The following is a 27,499-nucleotide window of genomic DNA, read 5'->3' as shown; positions in this document are numbered from 1 at the left end:
CAGTGCCACCCTTCTGGGGGTTCCCTCTGGTGCAGGTTTTCCTACTCAGCCAGCTTCCCTGGATAATGCCATTTAAGCAGGAGCCAGAAGAGGCAGCAGCTCTCCAGCACTTGTTCACACAGATCTGAAAGCCCTCCATGGTTCTGGGGTCTGCCAGTGTCCTACTTCTGCAGGATGAGTCATTCCTGTCATTCCTCTTTCCAATTCCAGAGGAAATAGAGCAACTTCTTCATCCTTCACCATGCAGCACTCACCAGATTCTCAGCAAACTTAACCAATTTCATCCTGCCTAAAATTATTAGGCATATCAGGTTTGTTGGGAATAAACAAATTAGATCTCCAAAAACTCCCAAACTAAGTTTGTTGCAGGAGCACAGACACTCATCAATTCTTGGTGCACCAAAATAAGCTTTGTGCACATGGAAAGCTCCTACAACAGACAGTATGGGCATTATAGTAGGAATTAAATGTGTTGCAGTATGACTTGTACAGTTCCTCTTCCCTCTGGGGGTTAGAAGTCAAAATTTTAGATGGGCTAAAGACAAAAAGGAGTTTAAAGAGGAAGTCTCAATAGTGCAAGTTGCTGCTGTTATTAATGCAGGGCTGTACCCCTTCCAAGGCTGAGGCTCATTTAACAATCAACCATATGCTCAGGCTTTTGTAGTGCCAATAAAAGCTTAAATAGAATGTTATCTCCTGGAATTATAAAAAACAAAACCAAAAACCTTGCAGAATAATCACAAATGTTGGTACTCCAGAGTCCCGTAGCATTAAATGGATTCTAGGTGCACTGAGGAAAGGTATCTCCAGCAAGCATCACTTCAGGGATTCCATCAGAACACAGAGCTCCCCAGAGTATCCATTTTTCACCAAATCAAGACAATCTGAATGCACTTGTCCACACAGTGATACTGTGGCCCTGCCCTCTCAGTGCTGGTGTAAAATCACCTTTGCCACTACCAGAAAATCATCAGCAATACATCCCCACCAATAATTAACAACTGCAGCAGAACAACCTTCTCTCCCTTCTCTGGCTCTACACCCTTTGCTCCATGTCCAACCCAGAAATTTTCTCCATCACCAATTTTGTAGGAGAAATGTGGGTCCAATTAAGAAAAATCCATCTGCCAAATGCTTGATTTGTGGCTGATTCCAGAGGCCACTACAAAGCCAAGCATTCAGTGCTCCACGATAAAAACTTAGTGAGCTGCTGTAATAAATCAGGAGGCAGGAGGCATTGTTAGCAAAAAGCCACTTCTTGGAACCCTTTTTAGCTCTAACAAGCAATGTAACCAGCCAGCAAATTGAAAGGAACATTCATTGCACAATCCTCCTTTAGATCTCATATTTACATACTCTGATTGTACCATATTAATGCCCCTCTCATACAGAAGGTGATTACACTTGCTGTGATTTTGCTTCTTTTACTGTCAATAATTGTATTACTGTTACTGTAACGGGAAAAAAACAGTATGCACAAGACTGGCAAAATTTGGCCAAATCCATCCACGTGAACCCCACAGTAATTTAGTGAAATATATTTGTTCACATTCTCTGCCCCATACACAAGCCACATCCATGTTATTATCTGTCTGAAAATGCATGTGCACAGTTCATGTATTTCAAATATTCCTCTGCAGGATAAACAGGACATGCAAGGAAGGGAAAAATAAAGGTACTAAGATGCAGGAACAGTCCCAGTTTAGATATAAAGAAGCCAAGTAACAGAAGCATTTACAATCTACTGTAGCTCAATATTTCAACCTGGAGTGTTTTCACTGAATTTACTGCTCTATTCATTTTTGCTATGGCATTCCCAGAAAAATTGGCCCACGCTCCAGAACAGAGCACTGTTATAATGCTGACTTCCACGAGCAGAGGAGTGGTTCCTGAACAATCAGCTTCGATACAAGATGGAGTCAAGAATCAAATATTTAAGAGGCGAATATTCCAATACCAAATGCTTCTCTGAAACAGTTCTTGGATTACAAGCAAGGCAAGCACAGCGGCAAATGCATGAGAATGATCTGAGAGACCTGAGCTCTTTCATATACATTGTGCACATACAATGGGATGGGAATGTTCAGAAAGATAAAATTATCTTCTGTAACCAAAGCCTCGCTGCATGACTGAGAGGCCCAGCTGCTGCTTTGCTTTCACCTCTCTGAGAGCAACAGTCCCTAAGGCCAAGCTGTCCTGCAGAGGACTCCTGCTCACCTGACAGATCTGACACCACGATGGCAGCAAGGGACTAAGAGCCTGCTGTCAAAAGCCTCTGAGTCCCAGTGTCCTGCAGCTCAGGGATGTGTGTGTATCACAGAGGAAGTGCATTTCTGAGAGATGCCTGCCTAACAGAAGGTCTAGTCTCGGGTATCATGAAGGTATCATTCATTTTCAGCTTCTCATACTCACGTAAGCAAATCCTTGGTTATTTGAGGCTGCCAAGAGCCAGCTCTCCTCTAATCCACCCTTTAAGCTCTACACTGCAAATGCACTACAGGATTCCCCGAGCCTCTTTAAGGAGAACTTGCAGTACATCTGGGTCTCAGGAAGCCCAGCCAGCTCCGGGATTGGTGTGCTGGGAGGGCAGGGAAATTACAAGGCTTAATTTGGGAAAATGACTCTGGCTGCAGGGCTGGCCAGAACAGTTAATTCCCATGTCCTATCCTGCCAAGTCACAGAACAAAACAAAACTCATCCAGGTAGAAGGGAAACCTTGCCTAATCTGCCTGTTCTCGGAGCAATCAGCGGCACCGGAGGCACATTCCCGGCCACCCGGCTCCGCTCGCCTCCCTCTGGAACACAGTGCCCTACTTCGAGCGTTTGGGAAAACTGCAGCACAGGAATCTAACCAACTCTGTCTGCCCAGAGAGTAATCCCTGAAATCTTACTCGGCACTACCCAGCACAATCACTTGACTTGCAGAATCCAGAAGGAAAAAGCTTAGGAGACTGCAATAGGTCAGGAAAGGAAAAATCCAGATTGATAATTGTGAGCTTCAAAAGCTCATGGCCTCTGCAATGAATAAGTACAGCTAAAACAAAGTAAGTTGTCATTGCTTTTCAAAGTGAAGCATTTACTTAATGGGTTCTCAAGTACATCCTGGTGTATTAAACTGCTCTGCTCTGAACTGTTTACATCAAGGTATGTCCAGCCTGCCAGAATTTTCAGACAGACTTTCCCTGGCACTCCAATATTTCTGTCACTCCCCAAAATTATTTGTGTAAGGCTGACAGATCTTTGGAAGCAAACCACTGGTTTGTGGTTGGTAAAGGAATCTGTCTTCCTCAACCATGACCTTGATCTGCATGTGAACTTACAGATGAATTTACCTTGAACAGTGCCTGTCTCATGCTCACGCTAACATTATCTACACAGACATAAATACACACAAATCCACTAAAGAGCTGTTCTACTTTCTAACCAGCTGAAGAATCTCAAAGATCTCATTTCTCTTCTATTTTACTCGCAATTTGCTTCAATACTGGCCATCCCAAGTGAAATGCTTTATCAGATCCATCTACACATTCCCTGCAACCCATCCCTCCTGGACTGAGCTCCTGTCATGGCTCGGGCAGAAGCAGCAGCTCCGGCCACACGCCGAGGCTCCATCTCCCTGTAATGACGGCAGACAAGGCGGGATGGAGGAGGATGTGTGTGAGGGGGAGACAGGGATTTGGGGAGATTATGGCTGTTATTGTTCCACGGTATTGTTCCTATCGTGTGTAACCCAGTTGTGATCGGTGCAGTCCAGCAGCATCCCTCCCCTCCCTCCCTCACCTGCATCAGTCGGCTCTGGCTGCTGCATCCCTGTGCTATTTAAATGCTGGTGCCTCAATTTAGGATTTATTGAGGAAGAGAAAGCAGAGCAGTCAGGCTTCTCTGCACCTGGAATTCAACCTGAAAAGGAAGGGCTTGCTCCGTACCTTCAGCAACAAATGAAAACTACCCCTCTTGCAATTAACCAAGTCTACTTCTATCAGAGATGCAAGCCCTTGGTCTGAATAAGATAAGCAAGATCTTAACAAGAGCTGGAAAAATCAATATCCTCCTTCTCTCTCCCACCCCCTCCGCGAAACGTCCCCTTACCTTTCATGGTCCACACTCCTGAAGCCAGGTAAAATGTGCCGGAAGCTGCTGTTCCTATCGAGCTTCGGTTGGCTCTTTGTCCTTTTGATGGAGCCTTTAAGCCGACGGCTGAGGAACCCCTGTGGGGTGAGACAAGAATACTAAATTACAAGGCAGAGGGGAGCGCGGAGCGGGAGCGGAGCCGCCCGTGCAGCCGGGCACAGCGTCCTCGGCACTCCCGCATGAGCGGCGCTGGCAGCGCCTGGCGTCAGCCAGCATCTGCTCCCGGCGCTCCCAGGCCGGGGCTGCGGCGCGCCAGACTCCCCGAAGCCTCCGTTGCCCTGGCAACCATCAGCTCCCATCAAAATCCCGTCTGAAAGGCACGACTGGCACATCGCAGCTGCTGCCGGGAGCAGCGCTGGGCGCGGGTCCGGCCGCCCCAGCGCAGACGCCACCCACGGCGAGCCGCGGCTCCGGGCAGGGCGAGCTCCGCTACCTGCTCGGAGCCGCCCGGGGCCGCGGCCATGGCCACGCAGCCCGGCTCAGCCCCTTCGGGTTCGGGGATGGAGCTCCATAAAGCTCGTCCTAACACCGCCTGTGGGCTCGGGGTACAGCACCACCTGAGAGAAGAGAGAGACCCCGGCTCGTTCCTTCTGCGCCGAGCCTCCTCCTCCCTCACGGCTCCTGGAGAGCTCCTCAGCAGAGCCAGCACCAAACGTTTTCATAGCAAAGCTTCTCATGTGTTATTTGCTTATTGTTAGGAGTTAATGTACTACATAATCTGAACATTACATTTAATCTCTCCGCTAAATAAGGCAATAAAAGCATTATACTACTGTGTTGGCCGGCATCTACAGTGTATGAGAATGGTGCGAGAGGGTCAAGCACTTTAGCCAGGGAAAGTGGGGGGGCATTTTAAAGAGAAATCAGGATTTTGGGGTGAAGCCTGAAGGCGTGTTCCTTCTGTGGACCATCACTCTAAAGAAAGAGATCAGCTCCACATAAACAGCTCAGCAAATCCCTGCAGAACGGGGCCGCTTCCATCCCCAGCCCCAGGAAAGGGGAAAGATAGCCAGGGATCAAGCACAGATTCTGGCACGTGTGAGGAGGGAGCGTGAGAGCACAGAGCAGCATCCCAGCCATGCCCACAGCACACCCTCTGCTCCGGGCACGAGCCTCAGGAGTTCCTCTACTCAGCATACAGGAATGGATCCTTAGCAGCTCACTTTTACAAATGAATACCTTTAATACGTCTTGCAGGGCGATAATCACAGTCTAACTTCTATGGAGCCTGTCATTTGTTCATGCAATTTAAACACTCCTTCCCCACCTCGGATATTCACAGATCACATTATGTCTTTCTCAAGCTGCAAAATCTCCCTGGGCACTCTGTGTGGCTCTTAATATGTTAGTGACTTCCCTGTTCGTAAGTGCCCCAAGAATTTCAAACATCTAGATAACCAAAGGTGTTTCACATTTATCAAGTGCCACTTTACTTACAAACGAGGTACGTAACATGCATCTGTGTGGACTGAATATTTCTCCCGGAGCTATTTGCATGACTCAAATAGCAGGAGGGATAAAACACAGGCCATCACATTGTACACTCTGTCATACTGCACAAAGCCAATGTGGGAGATAACAAAGGCCTTTTCAAAAGGGTTCTGTCCCTGAGAAATACCTGCAGAGAATTTTATAGCATAGAGAAACATGGCTGTGAAAAGCAAATGTGAGGATTTGCATTATCTAGAGCATTGTTAAGATATTTCCCTCGGTACTCAGACCTTAGCCAGCCTCCTACTCTTCATATCACCACGGTGTCAGCCCCACACTCATGGTATCACTGTGGTGTCAGCCTCACACTCATGGTATCACCGTGGCATCAGCCCCACACTCATGGTATCACCGTGGCATCAGCCCCACACTCATGGTATCACACTCATGGTATCACCATGGCATCAGCCCCACATTCACCCCATCAACTCCCCATGCTCTTGTTCCTCTGAGTGGACCAGGCCCTGGTTGCCTGCTATGGACACTGGCCAATGTTTGCTGTGAAGGGAAAATCCAAAGCACACAACTGGCCAAACACCTGATATTGCCCTAAAGTCTTCTGGTGAGAAGGTTCTGGACCAGGAATGAGAGATTGGAGTTCCTTGACCACTGCCAGCCCACCCACAAATATGTCCTCATTTTATCAGGCCCCTTCTTCAATCCAGGAATAGTTTTGAGCTCTGGACAGGACACTGATAAGGAAAAACCCAAATGCCTTCTACAACCAGTGGTGACATTTTTCTTCCTCAATTGTATATTCCACATCTCCACAACTGTTCCATGATTCATGCAGGATTTGGAAATTAGAATTTAGGGTTTTAGCAAGACATTACTTTTCTCCTGTTTGCCATTGTTTTTACATTTGTTGCCACCAGAAGGAGATCACATGGAGCCATTTTCCGTTTTCATTGCCAGCTTCCTTGGGAGAACGAGATGTCAGAGATTTTAATGCTGATAAATTATGCTGCTATAGTGATACTTTGCACCTCCATAGTGCACACCAGAGATCAGAAAGCCTAATGTGTGAATTAATACCTTCTGTAATTTTTAGGTGGAGTAAGAAAAAAAGACAGAAATTTGTCTGTGAAAATACAAGAGAGAGATTCTGGCCTGGGGTGTGACCACCGAGCTTTCCTAGTGAGATCATAAGGACATGATCCATTTCTTCTTCATTTATGACTTTAAACAACATTTGATTCTGATCTCCAGACAAACAAGGCTAATTCCACCCTCTGAGCACTGCCTGCTCCTCTAGCTGAGCTGCATTCTTGGCAGTTCCAGCAATTAAAGCTGCCCTTTGCATGTATGTTCTTTATACACTTTTAAGTTTATACTGAGAGCTGTCTAGGGCAGAATTGTGTCTTCCTGTGTGTGGGCAGCATTCACCACTAGTAAAAATATCGTAGCAAAGATTAAACCAGTAGCTGAGAAAGGTTTCATTCAGAAGTTAATAGTCTCTATGAAATGACAAAAAATAGAAATCTGCAGAGCCCAAGAATCCCTTCAGCTAGAATAAATCTTGAAATATCCATTACATTGGAAGCAAGGTACCAGCTATATAAATGCATCCCTGCATAGCCTAAGCTCTGAGCAAGAGGAGATATTTTGGGGTCTTTAGACACAACCACTGTGGTCATGAGTACGGCCCCATGCAATCCCTGAAAGCCCACAGAGCAATGTGGCACAGAACTCATCAAGCCTGGCAAGAAAAAGGTGTGAACCATGGGATCACAGAGTGGTTTGCCTTGGGAGGGCCTTCAGCAGCACCCAGTGCCCCCCCTGCCGTGGCAGGGCACATCCCACTGTGCCAGGGTGCCCCAAGCCCTGTCCTGGGGTGCCCCAAGCCTGGCCTGGGACACTCCCGTGGTCCAGGGGCAGCCCCAGCTCCTCTGGGAACACGCAGAGCTCCCCTGAGCACTGATTTCACTTCTCAAGGGCAAGGGCCTTGCTCTTCTTGCTTGGTTTCTGCTGTTTTGCCTCTGACATCTCCAAGCCCGGAGTACAATCGCTCTAATCACAAGAGCTGACTGAAGTCATAATAAGACAAAAAGAACGAAGGCAGAAGAAAACAAAACAAATCCTTTTGAGGAATGGCTTAATCACAACCACAGCAACTTCAGCTAAAACAGGATGGCACAATTCAAAACAGCACAATTAAATCTGCTCTGATTTGGGCTCTTTTCTTACATATTTGACAAACCCAAAATCCAATGCCATCATCTCACTGCAGACGCAGGAAGGTGGGACTCTCATTTAAATTTTTCTTCCTTATCAAATTTGGCATTTTCAATTACTCTAGAACCTGGAAATAATCCTATATTCTATTATAATGTTTGAATATTTTTGGTATTATAATACTTCTAAAGCATATGTGCAAACCCATCAGCACCATATGCCTTTGAGATGCAGGAATTGTAGAATTCCACACACCCTGGGGCAACATGAAAAAAACTAGAAAGGAAAGAGAAAAAGGGAGGGGGACAAAACTGAGCAGAGTGTTAATGACAGCAAAATCTGGAGCTCCTGTTTTATTAAACATAAAGTAATGATGCAAGTCTTGTGTCTGGAGCTGACTCCCACACCAATAATGTTCACTCGCATAGAACCCATAGGATAAAGTTATAAAGGTAAAAATTCAGCACCATGGAAACACAATAGAGATAAAATTTTAAAATGATATATCAATAAATCAGGCTGGATGCCTCACGAGCAGCTTTCTTTGGAAGAGTCCTGGCAGCTCCCTGTGTTCTCTAAGCCAGGAAAACAGGGAGAGGCTGGGGCAGGGTGAAGGTCTGGCCGGGGGCACTGGGAGGGCACTGGGAGGGCACTGGGATGGTCAGACAGGAGCACAGACACAACCCTGGCTTCTGCTCTCACCCCAAACCCACACAGAACAGCCCCTACAAAGGCAGATCACAGGAACTACTGAACAGATGGGGTTGTTTTTACAGTTCTTCCACATCTTTTTGTTTTAGTTCAAGCAAATCTCAACTCTGGGGGACATGAGAGGACATCAGGAATTTTTTCACTACTCATCATAAGGAAACTGCTATAAATAAGTGTTTGCTTTGAGTACCAGTGTGCAATGCAGCCTTTCCTTACAGGTCTCCCTCCACGTGTCCTGCTATGGCAGGGATAAGGTATAAAACTGGAAGTAAATATTTTCTACCAGACTCATCCTTATTCTGGGCTTTACAATTTTTATTTTTTTATATTAAACTTAATTTAATTCTGGAATTAGTATGGGGCTTTTTCTGTTCCTGCACAGCACATGGAAATGCCCTCTTATTGAAGCTCTACTGAATGGATAATTAATATTTGTATTTGTGAAACAAGTAAAGCTGTGCCAACACTAAGCATCCTTTTATAGCCATAAATGTTCCAAACAAGTGAGTTTACCCATTTCTACAATTACCAATGTTAGTCCCAGCTTTCAAAATGAAAGAGAAATGTTTTTTGGGGAACATCTGATACCATTTGTTATGAGGTAAAGACATCTAAGTGCACTTTTTTACCCTTCTCTCTGTAGAACACGATTGCTCTGAGCTACCCCAGGAATGCAGAGCCCAGAACAATCCTGAGGGTGATTTTAGGCACCATTTGTGTCTCTTGAAAGCCCAAGAATAGAAATAACCCCCCGAGTGGTCCCTGGCACTGAAGCAGGGCAGGAAGGGAATTTCTGTACAGCACTGACCTTTATGGATCAAATATTTTTCATTTGTTCAGTGTTAGAGGCACAGGGCTGGAAGTGTCTGCAGCCCCTCAAACACTTCATATATCATTTATTTCTGCCAGCTCTTTTTGATTTGAACTTTGGGGTTGTAAGTTGCTTTGCTGTCCTGCAGCTCTGCTCCTGTCAGGTGTGATGAAAGGCTCTGTTCAGGTGACCGAGCACACGGCCCCTGTGGAATTCCCTTCCCCAAAAAGTGCATTTCCAGGATACACGAGGCCTGCATGGGGGCTGCTTTGAACTTGGGCACATGGGAGGCAAGAGAGTGTCAACCTTGAGGCTGAAGACACCCCCAAACTTAAGAGAAACCTGCAGAAACCTTAGGAAATTTTTGCAAATTTATCACCACATTCTGTTTACATGGCAAACCCCAGATTGCTCTGAAGATCTGCCCAATGCAATCCCAGGGAAAGGGAAAAGGAGAGCCACAGTCTCCCAAAGTCTGTGGAGCAGGAGAGATGTGAACCTCAAAGGAAAACCAGGAGAGTTTATTGTCTCTGGACCTAGAAATGCACTCACAGATTGAGGTGTGTTCTCCTTCTGAACCCATGACTGCTTATGTGGGTGCAGAGTCCCTCAGTGTCTCCTCCATTTAATTTGATGAATCTCAGGACTGCTCCCAGTCACCCTGTGAGCTCTAGGGGCAGAAGTAGTTCAGAGAACCATGGAATTGTTAAGGTTGGAAAAGACCTTTAACATCATCAAGTCCAGCTATCAACCCAGCAGCACCACCCTGTTCACCACTGAACCACAGGTGCCACATCCACTTCCAGGGATGGTGACTCTACCACTCCCCTGGGCAGCTGCTCCAACACTGGACAATCTTTTCCATGAAGAAATCTTTCCTAATACCTAAACCTCCCCTCATGTCTCACTAGGAGCAAGGAACCACCACTTGCTGTGACTGATGTCACCCTAAAACCTTAGTCTAAAGGGATAAGGAAAGCCCCTCTGAGACAGAAGTGTCTTGGAATTTAGGCTAAACCTCAAAGGAATGACAAAATAGCTGCAAACCCATTATGTGGCCAGAGGTAACTGGCAACAAAAACTCCAATCCTGCTGCTGCACACTGTGTGGTCAGACTCGTGCTCTTGTTAGAGGATAGACAGGGAGATCCAGCAGATCTCAGGATGATGAGGGGCTGCCAGGGAGCCAGGCCACGGAGCAGCCCCGGAATGGGAGAACAGCTCACGGGGAAAGCGCTGCTTAGCAACACTGCCCTGCCACGGCCAGAGAGGAATCAGATCTGCAGTGTCATTGCAAACACTCAGCTCAGCCCAGCTGAAAAATCAGATGAAGATGCACTGATGTCCTCCAGGTCACCCAGGGGACAGTGTGGGTCCAGCCAGGTCAGGAAAGCTGGAATTACATCAAATAAGAGGCACTGGGGGTTAATTATGAATATGGCAAATCTCGCACATGTGAGTATCAGCAAATCACAGAGAAGCAGCAGTAACAGAACACATTAACACACAACATCTCATCCCTTTCCCACCTCTGGCCAATAAAGGATTGCTGCCTGAGTTCCATTTTCATAAAGATTTTACCTATCTTGTTGAAACTGCCTTGGTCACCGGGTCTTCTCCCACGGCCCTGGAGAAAGAATTCCATGGACTGGCAGCTCTCAGTTCTGGACATTCTCCCTGATATTTTTCAGCTAACTGCTTCCTGGCAGAATTTAACTCTGATCCTTTTCTGTTCTGGGAAGATTCCCTTCCCAGCCTCTGGTAAAGTAACAGAAACCCTGGGAAGTCTGGGTCTGGATTCTCTAATTAGCACTGATGACTTCCATGGAACATGGACAGGAAACAGGTGGGACATTAATAAAGGATGAAAAAATTCAAGTGTCAGGAAGAACCCCGAGGACAACCACACTTCAACAGTTGTTGTTTTTTCAGGGATCACTTGGTTTCTTCAGTTTGGATTCTTTTGTTCTCCTATTAAAACTAACCCACACTACTCTGGATTATTTGTTCCCAGCTCCGTGATTATCATACTGTCAACATTTCACATCCCAACAAGACAGATAAATATTCTTGGGAAGGTAGGAGAAGGGAAATGGAGCAATCAGGAATGAAAGATGCAGAAACAGAGACACAGGGAGAATGCAAGTAACCTTGAAGAGCAAACCCAGTGATTCCCCCAAAGACAGCAGAACTGGGGACAGCCTGACCCAGGGACACCGAGGATGGCACCTGCAGGAGGATTTCAGGGGGATGGAGCAGTTTCTTTGTTTAACAGGCAAAAGGGAGTCCCCAGCCCAGAGGACAGTCTGTGTATCCAAAACTCAGAAACATCCTGATCCAGGTCCCGTGGGGTTTTGCCAAGGGCTAAAGAGCCCAGGAGCTTTCAAGAGCTGCACTTTGGAACTGTTTCTGTGGGGCAGCACTTCAGCTCCACTGGGTCACTGGGCTCACTACAATTACACCTGGTACAAAACCTGCCTAGGAATAGTTGGCATCAACCATTGTGCCCTTCTATTTCAGGAAAAAAGGTACTTTTTCATATAAAGGAGATTAATTTAATTCTTCCCAATCTCAGAAATGAGAATATACCTTTTAAAAGCCAGTCCCCAGGCAGATCCATGCTTCAACAAGCTTACTGTCCAAGGAGGGAGAACGAGGGCAGGCTGCTGGGGGTGGGAGGGAGGAAGGAGATGCTGTCAGTGCAGGGTTTTGGCAGGGCACACAGGGAGGGTGTGAAGGCACAGCTGTCCAAGTGATTTGCTACACTGACTATGCCCAGATAAACTGCAAAGCCAGGTTTACTGCTCAAGCGTTCATTCCTATGCCAGCCCTCCAGTCCTGGTAAAACAGGTACCAGAGCTCACCAGGATGAGCAATAAACACACAGGGGACAAGAGAAAACCATCTCCATAAATCTCTTTACAGTACTGCTCCCTTTTAAAGTCCACCTTTGGCTATGATGCAGGGTAAACTGGTTCATGAGTGTGTTTTATCCCTGCTTTCCCTACTTTGATGTATGGTCATGGAGCAGCACATGGATGTCCTGCTGTGTCAGGCATCTCCCTGCTCACTTCCACCTGAAACCTCTGGGGCAGAGTAAATATTGGAAAATATTGGAAGACAGAACCCCATTTTCCACAGAACCGATGGCCAGCTCTGAGCCTGCAGGAAGGTAGCAACACCAAGCTGCCTCATTTCCACTGACAAAGCTTGTGTGCTTTTAGTAACACATTTTCTACAAAACCAGCTGCCAAGCCAATAAATTTTAAAAAGCAGTTGGTAGATGATGTGTTTAGAGTAAAAAAAAAAATATTATTATCTTTTGAATGTAGGGATTCATTGTGTAATTTTGCAGTAAAAGTTACTCATTCAAATATGAAACTCATGTTCCAGGCAGATGCTCTTGGCTTCAAAGACTTTCCCCACATTTCTGCAGCTTAAATTGGAACATTTGTATTCAGCAATAATTACAGCTGCAATCAAACAAAAATGCTCACTTTTGTGAAGGTGTGGGGAATACCAACTGGAATTCAGATGATACATCAGCCCTGCATTTCCCCTATCTACCTCCCTAGACAACTCCCTTCCCAGACATTGTGCAAATACTGAAGATGAAGTTCATTTATCCTCATCTCAGAATTTATGAAAATGACTATTTTGGTTTGATTCACCTCCTACTTACAGTTTTGGAAAAAGGGAGAAAAACTACAATGGAAGGATAAATATAACACACATATGATATTTCCAGGAGTACCAGCCTGGCTTTCATGGTTTCTCCATCCTTCAGAACACACAGATCAGAGAGCTTTTTGATTAAGAAAGCTCAGACAGAAATGAAAACCAAGGAAACACTACTGCCTGCTCTTTTTCTCCACCTTTACTCCTTTCCTTTCCCCCCTCAGCTCGTACTTTGTGTCGGATTTTGGGCTGTGGTGCTGAGGAAGGTGATGTGAGGCAGTACAACTGACAATTCTCTTAAAACACTCACACTGAAAGATATAAACCAAAAAGAATATCCTTCAGGAACTGGAGGCAAAAATTAAGTTCACTGCTGGTTTATCCCTCAAAATAATAAGACAGACATTGCAAGTGACAGATCCTATTTTTGGGTCTTAGCAGTGACTATTTCTTGCCTAATTATTAGCAGTGGATTTGCTATCTTTAAAGCAGAATTTTGTCACCCTGCAGGAAATTTCAATTCTACAAGGCAGATTTAAGTGTCATTCACTTATTCCTTAACTATTTTTGACTTGGTTGCTAATTATCAAGGAAGGTTTCTTTCCTGGAGGGCCCGAGGGCAGGGCCAGCACATGTCCCTCAGCCACAGCCAGTGCCACACCAGCTGGGACACTCCCTGGTTTCCCAGGAAGGGCTGTGAAGGTCTCCTCCTCCACCCTCTAAAAACAGCAAAAATTTTTTTCTTCTTGTGCCCAACTGGCCTCTGTCCAGAAGCAGCCTGTACCCATCGCCCCTCACCTTTTCCATGGGACTCCTTGGGAAATGTAAAGTAAATTTCTGTACTCAGGCCAGGCTGTGCCATCCTGGGAATGCCATGGAGATGTCCTTGAAAGAGGCAGGAATGAAGGGAGGGACAAGGGCAGGGACAGGGACAGGGACAGGGACAGGGACAGGGACAGGTTCTGCTGCTCAGGGTGAATCCCATTCTGACATGTAGGGAACTGCACAGAGCCATTCAGGAAAAAAAGACATTATTAGTTCTGGAGCTAATTTCCTTGGTGCTTTGAAAAATGTTGCAGGGAAGATATGATCCACTGTAATTATGGAGGAAGATAAAGACAAGAAAGTTTCTGGCGGAGTGCCAGGCCTGGGAACACCTGAACACCTCAGGAAAAGCAGCAGAGCTTCTCCACTCTCTCTGAAATTATCCTTGATGCCTGAGCCATGAATATCACTGGGAAAAAGAGTGTGGGGAGGACAAACACAGCCTATTGCTTATCCGAGTGCAGTGCTCAGGAAAAGTGACAGCATGGAGGAGAAAGGGAATCTTGTTTCCATGACAACTAAAGTTTGAAAAAAGTACCTAGAAATCAATGTCATCTTCCCATGTGTGCTCCACCCAGGGCCACAAATCCAAGTTGCTCAGCTGCAGTGCCCAGGAGAGCAGGGGAGCAGAGCTCTGTGCTGAGCAGCTGCGCTGGGTTTGGAACAACAGTGGCACCACCTGGAGAAACTGCCTCACACGAGGCAGCCATGTGGAGGGGAGGAAGAAACCTCCAAAACAGCTCCCAAACAATCCAGTCAAGGGCCATGAGCTCCTCCATGCCTGGTAAAGCTCAGCCACTTCCACGGGTGAACAACACAGACAAGATCACTGCCAGCTGGCATGGGGCATCTGTGCCATGATTTCCTGTCCCAGCACCCGCATTATTACCAAAGTCCACAGGTGCCATGTGAACCAGCTGCAGAGGAAGACCAAGGAATTATGGCTCAAAATGTGTTCTGACAATTACGGAGAAGTGTCTAGTCTAAACAAGAGAAAACTAGTCTCAGAAACAAAACTTGGTGGAAATGTATTGAAAACTGTTCAGGGTGAACTGTGGCAATGACACAGATTTCAATGAATTCCAGAGAAATTAATTCAGTATTTAAACAAATACTGAATATGCCTGAGCTAAAGCAGTACAAATCCCCAGTGGAAGAAGTTCAGGGATGAAGGTCCTGATGCAATGGGCACTCATGTTCCAGTCTCCAGGAGATTCAGATAATACCTTCCATTCTTTGACTTGTTCTCTGAAAGCACAGTGTCAGTGCTACTGAGAGAGGGAGAATGGAACGTGTTTATTATCCTACCTTTCATATCTGCAGGACATTTCTTTATCTGTGACCCAGAAACAAATTAAAGGGACACTGTCATGTTGGATATTCTAATGGCCCCCTTTTCTCTGTGCTACCAGCAATGTGAGAGCTTTCAGTGCCCAGAGGTTTAAACAAATTGAAGCTTTTGTTTGTTTACCTTCTGCCTTTCACTCACTCCACAGAAATGAAACCAGTCAGGTCCATTTGCCTCCCTACAGCCTATCAATTAGTCCAGGCTGTTTGCACTTGGGCTTCCTGGGAAGAGACTGAAACACTATCAAATGTTTTCCTGTTGTAGCTTTGAAATTAATATTTTGGTTCAAATCATCCTTTGGAGATGGAAGTCTCTAAAGAATGGATATGGATCCAAGTACATGGCTGAAAAATGCAGGGAAAAATCTGAGATTGTTTCTCTGTCTTTGTGGGGAGAATTCAAACAAAAATACACCAGAGCCCTGAGTGTACATTAAATTGTTAAATTACCACAAAAAATGTCAAACAAAGATGTTCTAGAGAGTAAAGGCCAGTCACCTGGCTGGTTTAAACCACCTTCAGCATTTATAGTGATGCCTTGTGTTGGGTTTTGTTTCTTATGAGATGACCAGCAGCACTGCTAGACAACCCCAACTGTTTGATAAAGATTTTGAATGATGGGAAAAGTGGTATAATCTTCCCAGGCCTTAGTTCCCCATTTATTTTGAGGCATTATGGTAAATTGCAACCCCCCAGTGCCTGCAAGCCTGAATTCATTCAGACTGGCAGAACACTTTAACAGCTCCAGATGAAAGGTGCTACAGAAGTGCCAAGTACTATCACTGTAATTATCATTCAATATACACTGATCAAAAGAATGAAATGTGAATTAGCATTTCCTATTAGCCCTACTTACTGCCTAAATGTTAAATATTACTCCCATGGGCTTTCTCCATGAAAACACATAGGAGCTGTTGGTATTTCTCATCTGGCTACAACACTGCTTCCCCTGGAGTGGAGGAATGGAGGGATCTGAGGATTGTCATGAAATCAGAACAACACAGGTTTATTCCACAAAAACTTGCTCAGGCTTTCTGGGCAGAGGGAGTTTGGAGCTGCTTTCTCACTCTCACTCCTTCCCTTCTCATTCCTGGCACAAGGAATCTGTCCCACTCCAAGGATTTTCTGCTGTTCACCCTTGGGACCCTGAGCCCTGCCCGGAGTCATGGGTTTCACACAGCCCAGAGTCCTCAGAGGCTGAGAAAGTGTAAATGTCTGCAGTAGCTGAAGAAAATCAATGGAATTGTGCCAATTTGGACCCTCTGCAGAGCCAGGCAACTTCCTGAAACATTTGTTTTCCCCTTTCCCACTCAGTATTTGACTTTATCTTCCCCAGAGGCACACGTTTCCCTGTTTATCCACCGCCCAAGCTTCACACAGGAAGCAGCGTGAGCTCCTGCCTTAGCCCAGAACACATTTCAGTGGTGTTGGGGCACAGAAATTCGGTGATTTGTGGCATTTCCCTCTCAGTGGAAGCTGCAGGTTAACCCAGGGCTCTGCCTGGGCACTGTGAGGATCCTCACAAGCCTCCTCCTGCAGCAGCACCAGGTCAGGTCCCATCCCCTCCTCACTGCCCCACACCAGAGCTCTGGGAACCCTCTGCTGTCCAACGACCCCAGTGTGACAGCAATCAAAAGCAGGCCAGAACCCCACAAAAATTACAACAGGATTACTCATATTTCTGTAGAGAAGTGGCCTCGGTGTGTGAATGAAGATGTTGATGAGCCCTATGCTCTTTCTTTCTCTAAAACTGTCCTTCAGACAGCTGCAGGCTCTGACAAAGAGACCTCCCTGAACATACTCAGTTCAAAAAGGGAAAAAATCCATATCCTGCCTTGCTGGGCCCCTTTCAGTGAAGCAGGTCATAGCACCATGTCTTTTATCCTGTCATTCTTGTCTCCTGCTTGATGCACATGGTAAATCCTCAGTGGTTTGGACTGCAGCTCTGTGCTGAAATCTGTCAGTCCCTCCTATCTCTGACCATGCTGCCTTCCAGTCCTCCCCAACTGGAAATTCCAGGTTTACTTAAAAACAATTCAAGACACAAGGTCAGACTCAAAGAATTAAAAATATCTTTACAGTCAGGTTCACTTTCCAATCCCTGTGCTAGGGAGCATTGAGAAGGGAAAAAGATTTCCTTTTTCAAAAATTTATCCTTCATACCTTAACTAGAATTTATCTCATGTCTCATAAAGGACAAGCAAAAATTAAAGATCAAAAATACTCACAGATTTATATTTAATAAAATGACTTAGAAAAATAAGGCAGAGGGCTCTAATTTAAATAACAAGCAACTAGAAATTTGACTGCTGGCAGAGAAAGTAAGAAAGTCAAGGAATTTCTGCCCTAGGAACAAAGACTTGGGAGTCCAGGAACCTACTTACTCATTTTCACATTACAACATCAATTTGGAGAATATTTAATTCTCTTGAAACTGAGGAGGATTTCCAAGAGGTAATTAGGAATAGCTTAGCTAGTGGTTAACACCAGGATTGGGAATTAGAAATGAAGAAATTCGGCTCAGGATGTATTTTTGGGCTTTGGAGAACGATCAAATTTAAGTTAGCTAAGTTTTCCCTCCCTCAGTTTTCCCAGCTGGAGCATGAGGGTGGTAAGAACAAACCACCTCTGTGGAGAGCCCAGGAACCCATCCACAAAGGATGCTGCAGGTGCCAGGTCTGGGTGCTGGGGTACCTGACAAACCCCTCTGAGGGCCAGAGGAGCCCTCCTGATTTCTGCCAAGCAGTGCCAGGGAGTCTGCAAATAACTGCAAAGGCTCCAAACGACCTCATTTTGCTTCCAATCCCTAAAATGCTCACAATCCCAAAGCTTCCAAGCATGTCCTGTTGCAGAAGTGGTGACTGAACTGACAGATACATTCTCCAAGTAATTTCCATATTTCTTGCTGCCACTAACACTGGTTAGCCAAAGTCAGCTGCAGCTGACAGTTTAATGATAATGGCTTTATGTTTTTATGTTTCTATATCATCTCTGATAATGTTCCTATTCTCCTTAAATTCAATTCCTGCAAAAGGGGCACTTTAATGTATGCAGCCACAGACCAAAATGACAGTAATTTTCCCTTTGAGCTGCAATGGTTTAGTAAACAATTACATTTCAATTAAAGAGGGGTGATCATACCGAGGGAAGTGCCATTCCACTCTCCACATAATACAGGAACATAAATTCTCCAAAGTCAAATCATTATAATATATATTACATGACTGCTCTTAAAAAAAAAAAAAAAGAAAAAAAAAAAAAAAGAAAATAGAGTGTATTATGCACAGCAAAAACTTAGGAAAAAGATCCTTCAGTATCTTGTCCACAGCAGCTTGAACTGGGATCCCATTATTTAGGATTATGTTCACTGAAGAGGAATGGCAGAAGGGCTCTTCACTTTCATCTCTCCAGGAGTTTCCATTTACTGCCATTAGTATTTAATACTTCATTTATCAAGGATTAAAACCAGGATAGATGGAGGAATGCTGTAAGAGTAGCTTATGATGGATCACTGCAAATTCAGCTGTATACCGAGCCCAACCAGGCAGGAAAACTGCAGGAAAACAAGTTCATGTTACAAGAAGAAAAACTGTGCTTTGGTGTGGTTTTGGGGGATTTTTGAGGCCAATGTGGCTTCAACCAGAAGAAGAACTGAAGTGTTTTTGGTGTTCCTGGAAAGCAAAAGATTAATGCTAGAATTGAGGATTAAAGGGATGGAGAAAGAAATCCTAAATTCTGTCTAATAAAAGACAGAATACAGATATTTCCTCAAGTCTTTTGGCAATTTGGACTTTGCTGGCCTGGGATATTTTCCTAGAAAACAAAGTAAATTGGGCTCTAACAGAAGGAGTCAATAGATGGCAGTGCTTGATGGGATGGGAGTGAGTCCTCCCCAGTGAGCCTCAGCAAATCCTCCCCTGCAGCACTTCCCTGCAAGGTGGGCACAGTGAGGGATTTCACTGCACTCAGCAGACTTTCCCAACTTCTGGCCTCTGAGTTTGACAAAATACCCCACACACTTCAGGCTTAACCCACCTCACACCTCAAGCTCTTGGGATTCAATGCAGAGAGGCAAAATTGCTTCTCTGCACTCTCCTAAAAGCAAGGCTTTAACCACGGCCACGTTGGTGTCTCCAGCCCTGCAGCATCACCAGCTGCTGCCAGGTGCCCCCTGGAAATGGAGACTAAAATCTGAGCACTTGGCTCTGAGAGCAGGCTCAGGACAAGGGACCTCAGCTCAGCTCCAGCCTCACTTGGGTTGAAGCCTCAAACTTCTCATTCTGCATCAGCTCATACAGAGCTCTGAAGTGAAGGAAGGGATTTACATGGAAAATAATCCTTGTACAGCATGAGATAACCAGGACTAGGGGAGATTTTTCTAAGTTTAAGGAGCTTCATTAAAAATTTCTTTCAGGAGAAGGGGTAAGAACAGGACTTGAATTTCAAGGTTTATATTCTATAATTCAAAAACTACCAGGAGCTCTTGTTTTCAAAAACCACAATGCCCAATTATCTGTAACCTGCCTGGAAGACTTCTGTATGGGAAGGGAAGTTCCCAAATTTCCACCCTAGTTTGCTCTAGTTTTGAAGTGAAAGAAAGCAACTGGGAATGCAACACTGCCAAAATAGCTGAAACCAATGGCTCCTGAGCTTCAGAGGCCCTTGGAGACTCAACAGCAGAAGGATGGAGATGTCAGGGAAGAACAATCAGCTGTAAAATATGAAAAGCTTACAATTTCCAAACCTACAACAGCAGGCTCAAAAGTAATAATCCCATTACCACTAAACTAAGGCACTAATTACTATTCCCAGTGGCTGGAGTGGACTGACTGCTAATGTTCCTCTGGTTAATGAAGGAAGGTGAGGGAGAATATATTTCTAAAGTCAGACATCTGCTGAGGGCTGGGCAGCCGCACCAACTGTACCTAATGAAGCCATTCATATTAATGCACTGACACTCGGAGGGGGCGCAGGGGAGAAATGAGATGAGGGTGGATTTGAACTCAGAGAAGACAAATGTCATGTATTACCCATGTGATGGCTGCCCTTATTTAATCCACACTGAGTAACAGAGCTGCTTAAAGCATGGAACTGCATCCCACATCAGCTGTTCCTCCACCAGCTGCTCAAAGCTGGAATAGCTTCTCTAAAACCCAAAAAGCAGGATATATGCCATTGGAAAGGAATAAACAGCTTTTTATTTTCTTTGACTACGGGGATATTAAGGAAAATATTCCCAAATCCTCTGTCCTGTGAAGAATCCAGATTTTCCCATCATGTTTTGCTCTTTTCACCAACCAGCAATAGTTGTTTAAGGTTCAAGGATACTCATTCACTGATATCAATAGGTTCTGATGGCTGGAAGAACAATTTCTAGAACTAAAATAAACTACTTGTCCAAACTGCTAATCATGACTCATTCACGAGTGCAAATGTTCTCAGGTGAACTGGGTGTGCTCAGATTATTTTTTTCAGATTGCACCATTGTCTTAGCTTTGAAATTCTGGTTCTGCTTCCCCGAGTATGGTAAGCAGCAGTTGAGTCTGTAAAGAAGGTGTGGCCTGCAGAGAAAGCCTGCATGGAGCAAACCTGCTGCAAGACCATTAGTGTCTCCTCTGAATAAAAACAGCTGTGTGTGCTAAGAGCCAGCCCAGCCAGCTGATGTGTGCAGGGAGTGGGGAGGGGACTGTGTGCTCACACCCCTCACACTGCACTGACACCGGGCACTGCCAGCCAGGGCTCAGCACTGACAGAGCCCATTGCTGGGGTCCCTGCTCCTGGCTGCCAATGGACACAGCAGTGCCCTTCCCATGGAGCACCAAGACCACTGGTAGTCATGCTAGTGAACAACCAGTGACATCTCACAGCACAGGGATTGAAGCCATGGAAAAAGTGGATGGCTCCTCCAGGCTCCTGCTGGGACAAGATCCGAGGCTCTGGGCAATCCCAGCTTGGCAGTTGTCCTGTGAGGTAATGACAGGTTCCTCCAGAGGAGATTTTCTCTCTGGAGGAGTGTGAGCACACACTGTACAGCTGCAGACAGGTAAATGCTCCCAGGAATACACTGCACCAGGACTCACCAAGGAAACCTCTCCAGGAAAGTCTCCCAAGTGAAGCTCCAGCTCCACTCAAACCCTACTGCTCCACCAGGACACATCTGACAGCTGCGTGTTGCTAACACCCCGTTTCCCACAAACAAGTGAGCAGCCAGCTTTACAGGCAGCACTTATTCAGGGTGAGCAGGTTCCTTTCCCCTCCGGCAGCCCCCCAGGCCTCGTGAGGAGCCCACAGCCCTGCAGAGAGGGGAGACACTGACCGTGACGCGGAAGGGCGCGGTGGCCGCGGGCTCCATGGCCGGGTTCTTCTCCGCGATGCCGCTGGGCATGCTGCGCCTCTGCCCGCAGCGCTCCGGGGGGGACTCTGGGGACAGAACACAAGGGACAGTCACAAACCCAGCAGCACAGGCCAGCAGGGCCAGCAGGCCGTGCAAAATGTGGCATCTCCCTCCGAGATGTCCTCGTGAATGAGGCAGCACGACGGCCCCACGGATTCCTCTCACCTTTCCCCGAGCTACCTGGAACAACGTTCTACCAGCAAGACTTTCACCTTCAACAATTAGCATTTTTATACAACTGTAAGCTTCAGATAATGCCTGACAGGTTGGCATTATCATTATTTCCAGCCTGCAGATGAGTAAACAGAAACTGCATTGAGATGAGTGCGAATTATATGCAAATTACAGATCCGTGCACTTGTGGATTTGAACCTCCTCAGGAAAACTGCTAATGGAGTTAGAGGCACAGGATGCTGAAGTTACCTGTCTAATTCCTCTAGCAATTTGCTTTGGAACCAGGAAAAAATCATTACATTCTGCTTTTGATAAAGTATAAAATGAGGATAGGAATACTTACCTCCTTCCCCATTGGCAGGGAAGGGAGGGGGCTGAAAAGGTAAAATTAACAACTGAGGAGATTTAGAAAGATGTTAGGACAGGTCAGCTACAGCATTGTAAGGTGCTGTTCCCTCAGTTCACAAGCCCTCTTTGAAAGCACCATGGATCTCAGATAAACAATTTTATTTCCAAGCTGCCATTCAGTGATGCTCAGACCTTGTAACAAGCTTCCCTTCCCAAAACCCTTCCAGAGTCCTCCTTAGACAAGATTTCTATGGATGTTGTCTCCTCAGCAAGGTTCTGCCCTTGCCAAAGCCTGACTGTAAGAAACAACTAACACCAGCAACTCCACCTGACAATTCCTGAGATGTGTCTTAAACCATTCCAAAAGAACAGACTGAGACTGCAGCCATGGATGGGGTGAGGTGCTGGCTCTTCCTTGGCTGCCATGAAACCTGTGTGAAACTCAGCCAGCCCAAAGCAGCAGCTCACTGCCTTCCCAACTTCCAGCCAAGCTGTCAAATGTCTGGGCCACTTTCTCTGCACAAAGATGCACTTTGAATCTCAAGCAGTAAAATCCTTTGGTGTAATCTCGCAGAAGATTCAGGCTCCCACCCCATTCCTTTGAGTCTTCTTTTGTTTTTGGGCTGTCATAAAGAAACTTGATTACAGCATTTTGAAAGTGAGCTTGAGATGACAACTGAAGAAGCTGCTTTGCATTTTCTTAATGACCGGAAAAATGAACTTTGTTTAAAGCATTTCTCACACACCTGGCTGGAAAACAGGAATGATGGCATTACCTGAAAGGCAGCTACAAGAAATTACTTTCCCCACGTGCTCCCCAGCCCTAAACACTGCTCAGCACTGAGGGAAAGTACCTGTATGGGGGTAACGGCCCCCCAGCTTAGCTTCTTACTTCATCATTAAAATATACCCCAAGCAGAGCCAGCAAACACATCAGCGTGACCCCAGGCCAAACACAGAGCTGGCTTAGCACCTAAACCCTCCTATAATTATTAAACTTACGGTTCATGAAATGTTTGGAGTCAAATCTCCATTTTAGTCTCTTTAAGCACTGTGGGTTTCACCTATAATTATTAAACTTATGGTTCATGAAACGTTTGGAGTCAAATCTCCATTTTAGCTTCTTTAAGCACTGTGGGTTTCACTGCAGGAGAGACATGTTACAAAACCCTCTGTAAGAAACCAGAAATAACCAGAAGGAGGGGTGGGTGTGGGTGTTGGAGGAGATGTGGGGGGAGCTGTTTGTTTTAAAGGTTAATAAAAATAGCTTACAGGTAAATTAGTAACTCCAGGAATGTACAGCAGAACAGCTTTACATGGAAAGCAGTATGAATATATAAAGGTTTAAGTGCTCTTTTTGCTTCTTCAGGGCTGGAGGCACCATCTCAGGCTGGGTCACTCTGCCCAGGGCCTGGCATCAGCCACGCTGCCATAGCAAGCCCAGGGCCATGGAAAAGGGCACTGTGAGCCAGTAATAAAAACTCTCCACAGTCACTAGAGGCTGAGAAAGAAACGTCTTAATTTGCAGCAGAAGATATTTGGGTTAGGCACTGGAAACAGTCCCATCTTGCCATGGACAGTCACACCCTGGAACTGCTGGTGCAGAGAGGGAGAGCTTCCCGTGCCCAGAGAGGTTCAGGGCCAAAGGGCTGCCCTTCCTCCCCTCTCCTGGGGCAGACAGATACCACATACCTCCTGAAATTCCTTCCAGCCTTATTTTCTGTCATTTCTGTCAAATTTGCCCACTTGTGCATAAAATAAGCAAGCTAAAAGAGCTCAGATTCAGTGTCTGATTTCAGCCTTTTCTTCCCAACCTCTCCCAAACTTCCATCTCTGTCTGCACAGACACGGTGGCAGTTCTGTGTCACCTCTCAATAGCACAGAGGGCCCAGGGCTCATCCACCTTATACAACACAGGAGAGAGAAATAAACAACAGGACTTCCTGCTTTTCCAAATATTTACAGAAGACTGCAGTGTTTTGGGTTTCCTCCTGTGCAGAGTAAGATGTTCAAAGAGAAACTTCCTTGAAATTTTCAACGCCCCCGAAAGCTCTCCCAGGTTATCCCCACACAGCTGGGCCAACATACTATTGGCTGTGGAAGGCACTAGGAGGTTTTTAAGTTGAACATATCCCACTTCCAAGAGGACACACAGCACTGCAAACAGTGCACATTAATTTAGGACCTCAGGCTTAGGAGTATTTCTGAAACTCTTTCTGTACAGTAATAAACACATTTGGTTTGTTAACTAATTCAAGGCACTGGAGCTGACAGAATAATTAATCCTCACTGCACTCTTCCATGCCTGTTTTTCATGCCGTGGAATCGTTATGGAGCAGCACAGCAATCTCCCCAAGGCTCCAGGGCAGCAGCAGAACAGGCTGTGAGCAGCTCCTGACACCCAAACTCCTGCTTAACCCACCCAACACCACTGCCTCCTTTGACTCCACTTCTCAGACACTGCTCCAAGTAGGTTGTTACGTGTAACAAACACGCAAACAATTGTTGCTGCTGTTTACTTTTCACTCAGGAAGAGGTGTTCTTCCATTTGCATTACCTGCTCCTGTGAATCCCAACTAGTCCAAGAGATCATCAGTCTTACACTTTCATTGTGGAGAATAAAACACATTAACTCCTGTTTGTTCATCTCTCTTCACACTCCCCCCTCTCTCACAATTCCAGGGATCAGCCAGTGGAAGAGACAGCGTGAACAAAAGCAAAGGGAGGCCGCTGGATGGAATAACAACAAGCAGGCACTTCCCAGCAAGTTGATTTCCTGATAAGAACCTGCTCCAGCTCCAGGCCAGAAAGGGAGGTCCAACCTGAGCGCTGGGAGAGAAGTCAGCGAGGAGAAATCGTCTCCCTGAACTCACCAGAAGGAAGCCGTGCTGCTGAGCAGCGCACATGCCATGGCACTCGGAAGGAGCCGGGAAGGAGAGGAGGAGAGGTGATGACTTCATCAGAGGCAGCGAGAAGGAGAAGAATGCCTGGAATGCCAGAGCAGCAGCAGCACCGGGACACGCGGCAGGAGCGCACGGCGCGGCTCCCAGCGCCGGGATGCGCCTATGGAAAGGAGACTTTGGAGCACACCAAACTTCACCAGATCCTCTGGAGGCGATGCACGAACCACGCGGTCTCCAGAGGCAAGAGCCGCTGGGAAGGTGCCGCAGGCGGCCCTGGAGGGTCAGGCTGCTCCGCGCTCGCACTGAGCGGGGCCGGGACCCGGCTCCTCCCTGTCCTGCCCACCGGGCACTGCCCGACATCGCAGGTGCCCCGGCGCTGCCAGGGCGGAGTTTCTGTGAAACCAGAGGGAACAGGAATTACCGGTCTCCTGCTCATACAATTACAGGCCGTGAATTAATTTTATTGCTTAATGAATTTAGGTGTTATTCCTCTAATTTCTGCGTTATCTAATAAGTCCTTGTTACAAACCCAAGAGAGGAGAGGAGGAGGCATGGTGACAGTGATTGAATGTGGCTCACGGTAGCATTTACGAATTAAGAACAATCCCTGGAGAACAGGTATCTGTAGTGTCTGCGTGATTCCACATACTCAGGAGAGGCTGCAGAAAAATCTACATTTCAGACAGCTTTGGGTGGCCACAGGAGCCCAGGAGAAAAGATGGATCTTCAGTCTGAATCCAAATGGGGATTTAGAAGGGAATAGAGGCACTTTTAAAAAGCAGAATAGACAACGACAGAAAATAATAAACACTGAGCCGACTTTCCCCTTCACAAGGTGTGAAGAACTTTGAGTGGGAAGCAGGGGTGCCAAAATGTCTGATTTCCAGTGACAAAGAGGCTGTGAGAGGTTATAAAAGCCCTTCCTGCTCCCATCAGCTGGCCCAGGAATGCAGCTGCAGGGCCACCTTTGTGGTTCAGTTACCTGCAGAAGTATTTATTGGAACATATCCCCCAGAGCCCTGCTGGTCCACAGCGAATTCCATCTGATCCCTTACAGCAATGTTAGAACCATACAAATTAATTAAAAACCAAACCTTTATTAGGCAATAAAATAGACTTTTAAATGAAAATGGTCATGAAGCAGAAGTTGAGGGCGGGTGCTGGTGCCCTCTGAACAAGCAGACTCCTCTGAAAGCAAAGTTAATGAACACAGAGAGGGTGTTCTCCAGGCTAAGGGAAGCCATGTCACCCCCGCTTCTTATCTTAGAATAAAATTATTTCTTTTTGCATCTTAGAATCTCTGGCTTAAACATTTATAAACTTCCATAAAGCCCAGCAATCCCCCTGGCTGTACCCACAACTCTTCCACATCAGAATCACTGATTTACTCCCCAGTCATTTCATGCTCCAAGCAGAAATAGTTTCACATTTTCTCATGCTCTCATGACCTTTCCAGACAATTAAGAACACTGTTTACAGAACTACAGCTTGTAAAAATCCCTCTCTCTTATCTAACTGTTTACATACAGAACAAAAAAATAAATTGGGATCATTACTTGCCTTCTGGGCTACACTCTGGCACCAAATGCTTTGAATTAAACAACTGAGTCTATGCCTACAGTTAATGCTCCCTATGGACACTACACCAAACGGATCCAGCTTCTTACCAGTGCCTTGTTTCCCTCACAGGTCACTTTGGGGTACAAAAGCACCACATTCAGTGTGTCTCTGATGACTGTGCCCCTGCCTAAAAGCAGCAAAGTGCACCTGAAGCACCAATTAGAGCCACACAATTCACAATTCAGGAATGGTGGCTGGGACAGTTGTGTCAACTGAAGAGCCTTGCTAGAAGTGGCTGGAATACAGAAAACAAATCCCAGAAAATATCAGAACACACTGGTTCCCTCAGCTAAAATCTGTCACCATCTTCTCACAAAGTGGGACTAAGATCTCCTGAAAGAAGAGCTTTTTCTTCGTTAAATAATGATTTGGAGTGACTCTGACCTTTGCCACGGCACGCTGTGCACTTTAATGGATCTCCCCTCATCTCTGCGTCAGGTTCCTGGATATCATGGATTTAATATTCCTCATCCTGCTCCTGAGCCAATGCTATTAATGGCTCTCGAATCTAGTACTGAAAAAAGCTCTGCTATTTGTCTGAGTATTTGATATGTATCTATTCCTCTATTTTCTCTATTACCCAGTAAGAGAACTCTTCTCCCAGAGCTGCCCCGGTGCTTTTTGATGTGTGCAAGCAGCACAGGCTCTTCTCTCGCCTTTCTGCGGGCTCTGGCTGCCTGGTGCCGCAGCCCCGTCTCTCCGGGAAGCGGGGTGGGATTCCATGCCCGGCTGAGCCGCTGCAGCAGCGGGATGAGAGCCGCGATCCGGGGCTCACTAGATGGAGCTGGCGGCCCTCGGCTGCCCGAGCGCTCCCAGCCCGACCCGGCTGCGGCGCTGCGAGCTCTCCGCTGGGTCGCTCGATGGGCAGTGGAGTTAAGAGCAGTTTCCCTGC

At 46.2% G+C, this 27,499-nt stretch overlaps 1 protein-coding gene across 9 annotated transcripts in view; it reads right to left on the bottom strand.

Annotated features, from left to right (window-relative positions):
* Positions 1-27,499, bottom strand: part of DAB2IP (DAB2 interacting protein) — a 160,582-nt gene that overhangs the window by 91,201 nt on the left and 41,882 nt on the right. For 8 of the 9 annotated variants that reach the window (XM_085556311.1, XM_085556310.1, XM_085556309.1 and 5 more), the window contains exons 2-3: positions 21,485-21,588; positions 4,090-4,208 (exon numbers count right to left, since the gene is read on the bottom strand). In XM_085556311.1, the coding sequence (XP_085412437.1) occupies positions 4,090-4,208; positions 21,485-21,553 (188 nt within the window). In that variant the 5' untranslated portion in view covers positions 21,554-21,588. Of the gene's footprint in view, positions 1-4,089; positions 4,209-21,484; positions 21,589-24,957; positions 25,361-27,499 lie in introns of those variants that run through there. The other variant, XM_085556312.1, reaches the window with a different exon arrangement.

The sequence above is a fragment of the Lonchura striata genome, chromosome 17 (assembly GCF_050655825.1).
Source record: "Lonchura striata isolate lonStrDom1 chromosome 17, ASM5065582v1, whole genome shotgun sequence".
Classification (NCBI taxonomy): domain Eukaryota; kingdom Metazoa; phylum Chordata; class Aves; order Passeriformes; family Estrildidae; genus Lonchura; species Lonchura striata.
This window is presented reverse-complemented; position numbering and strand designations above follow the sequence as displayed.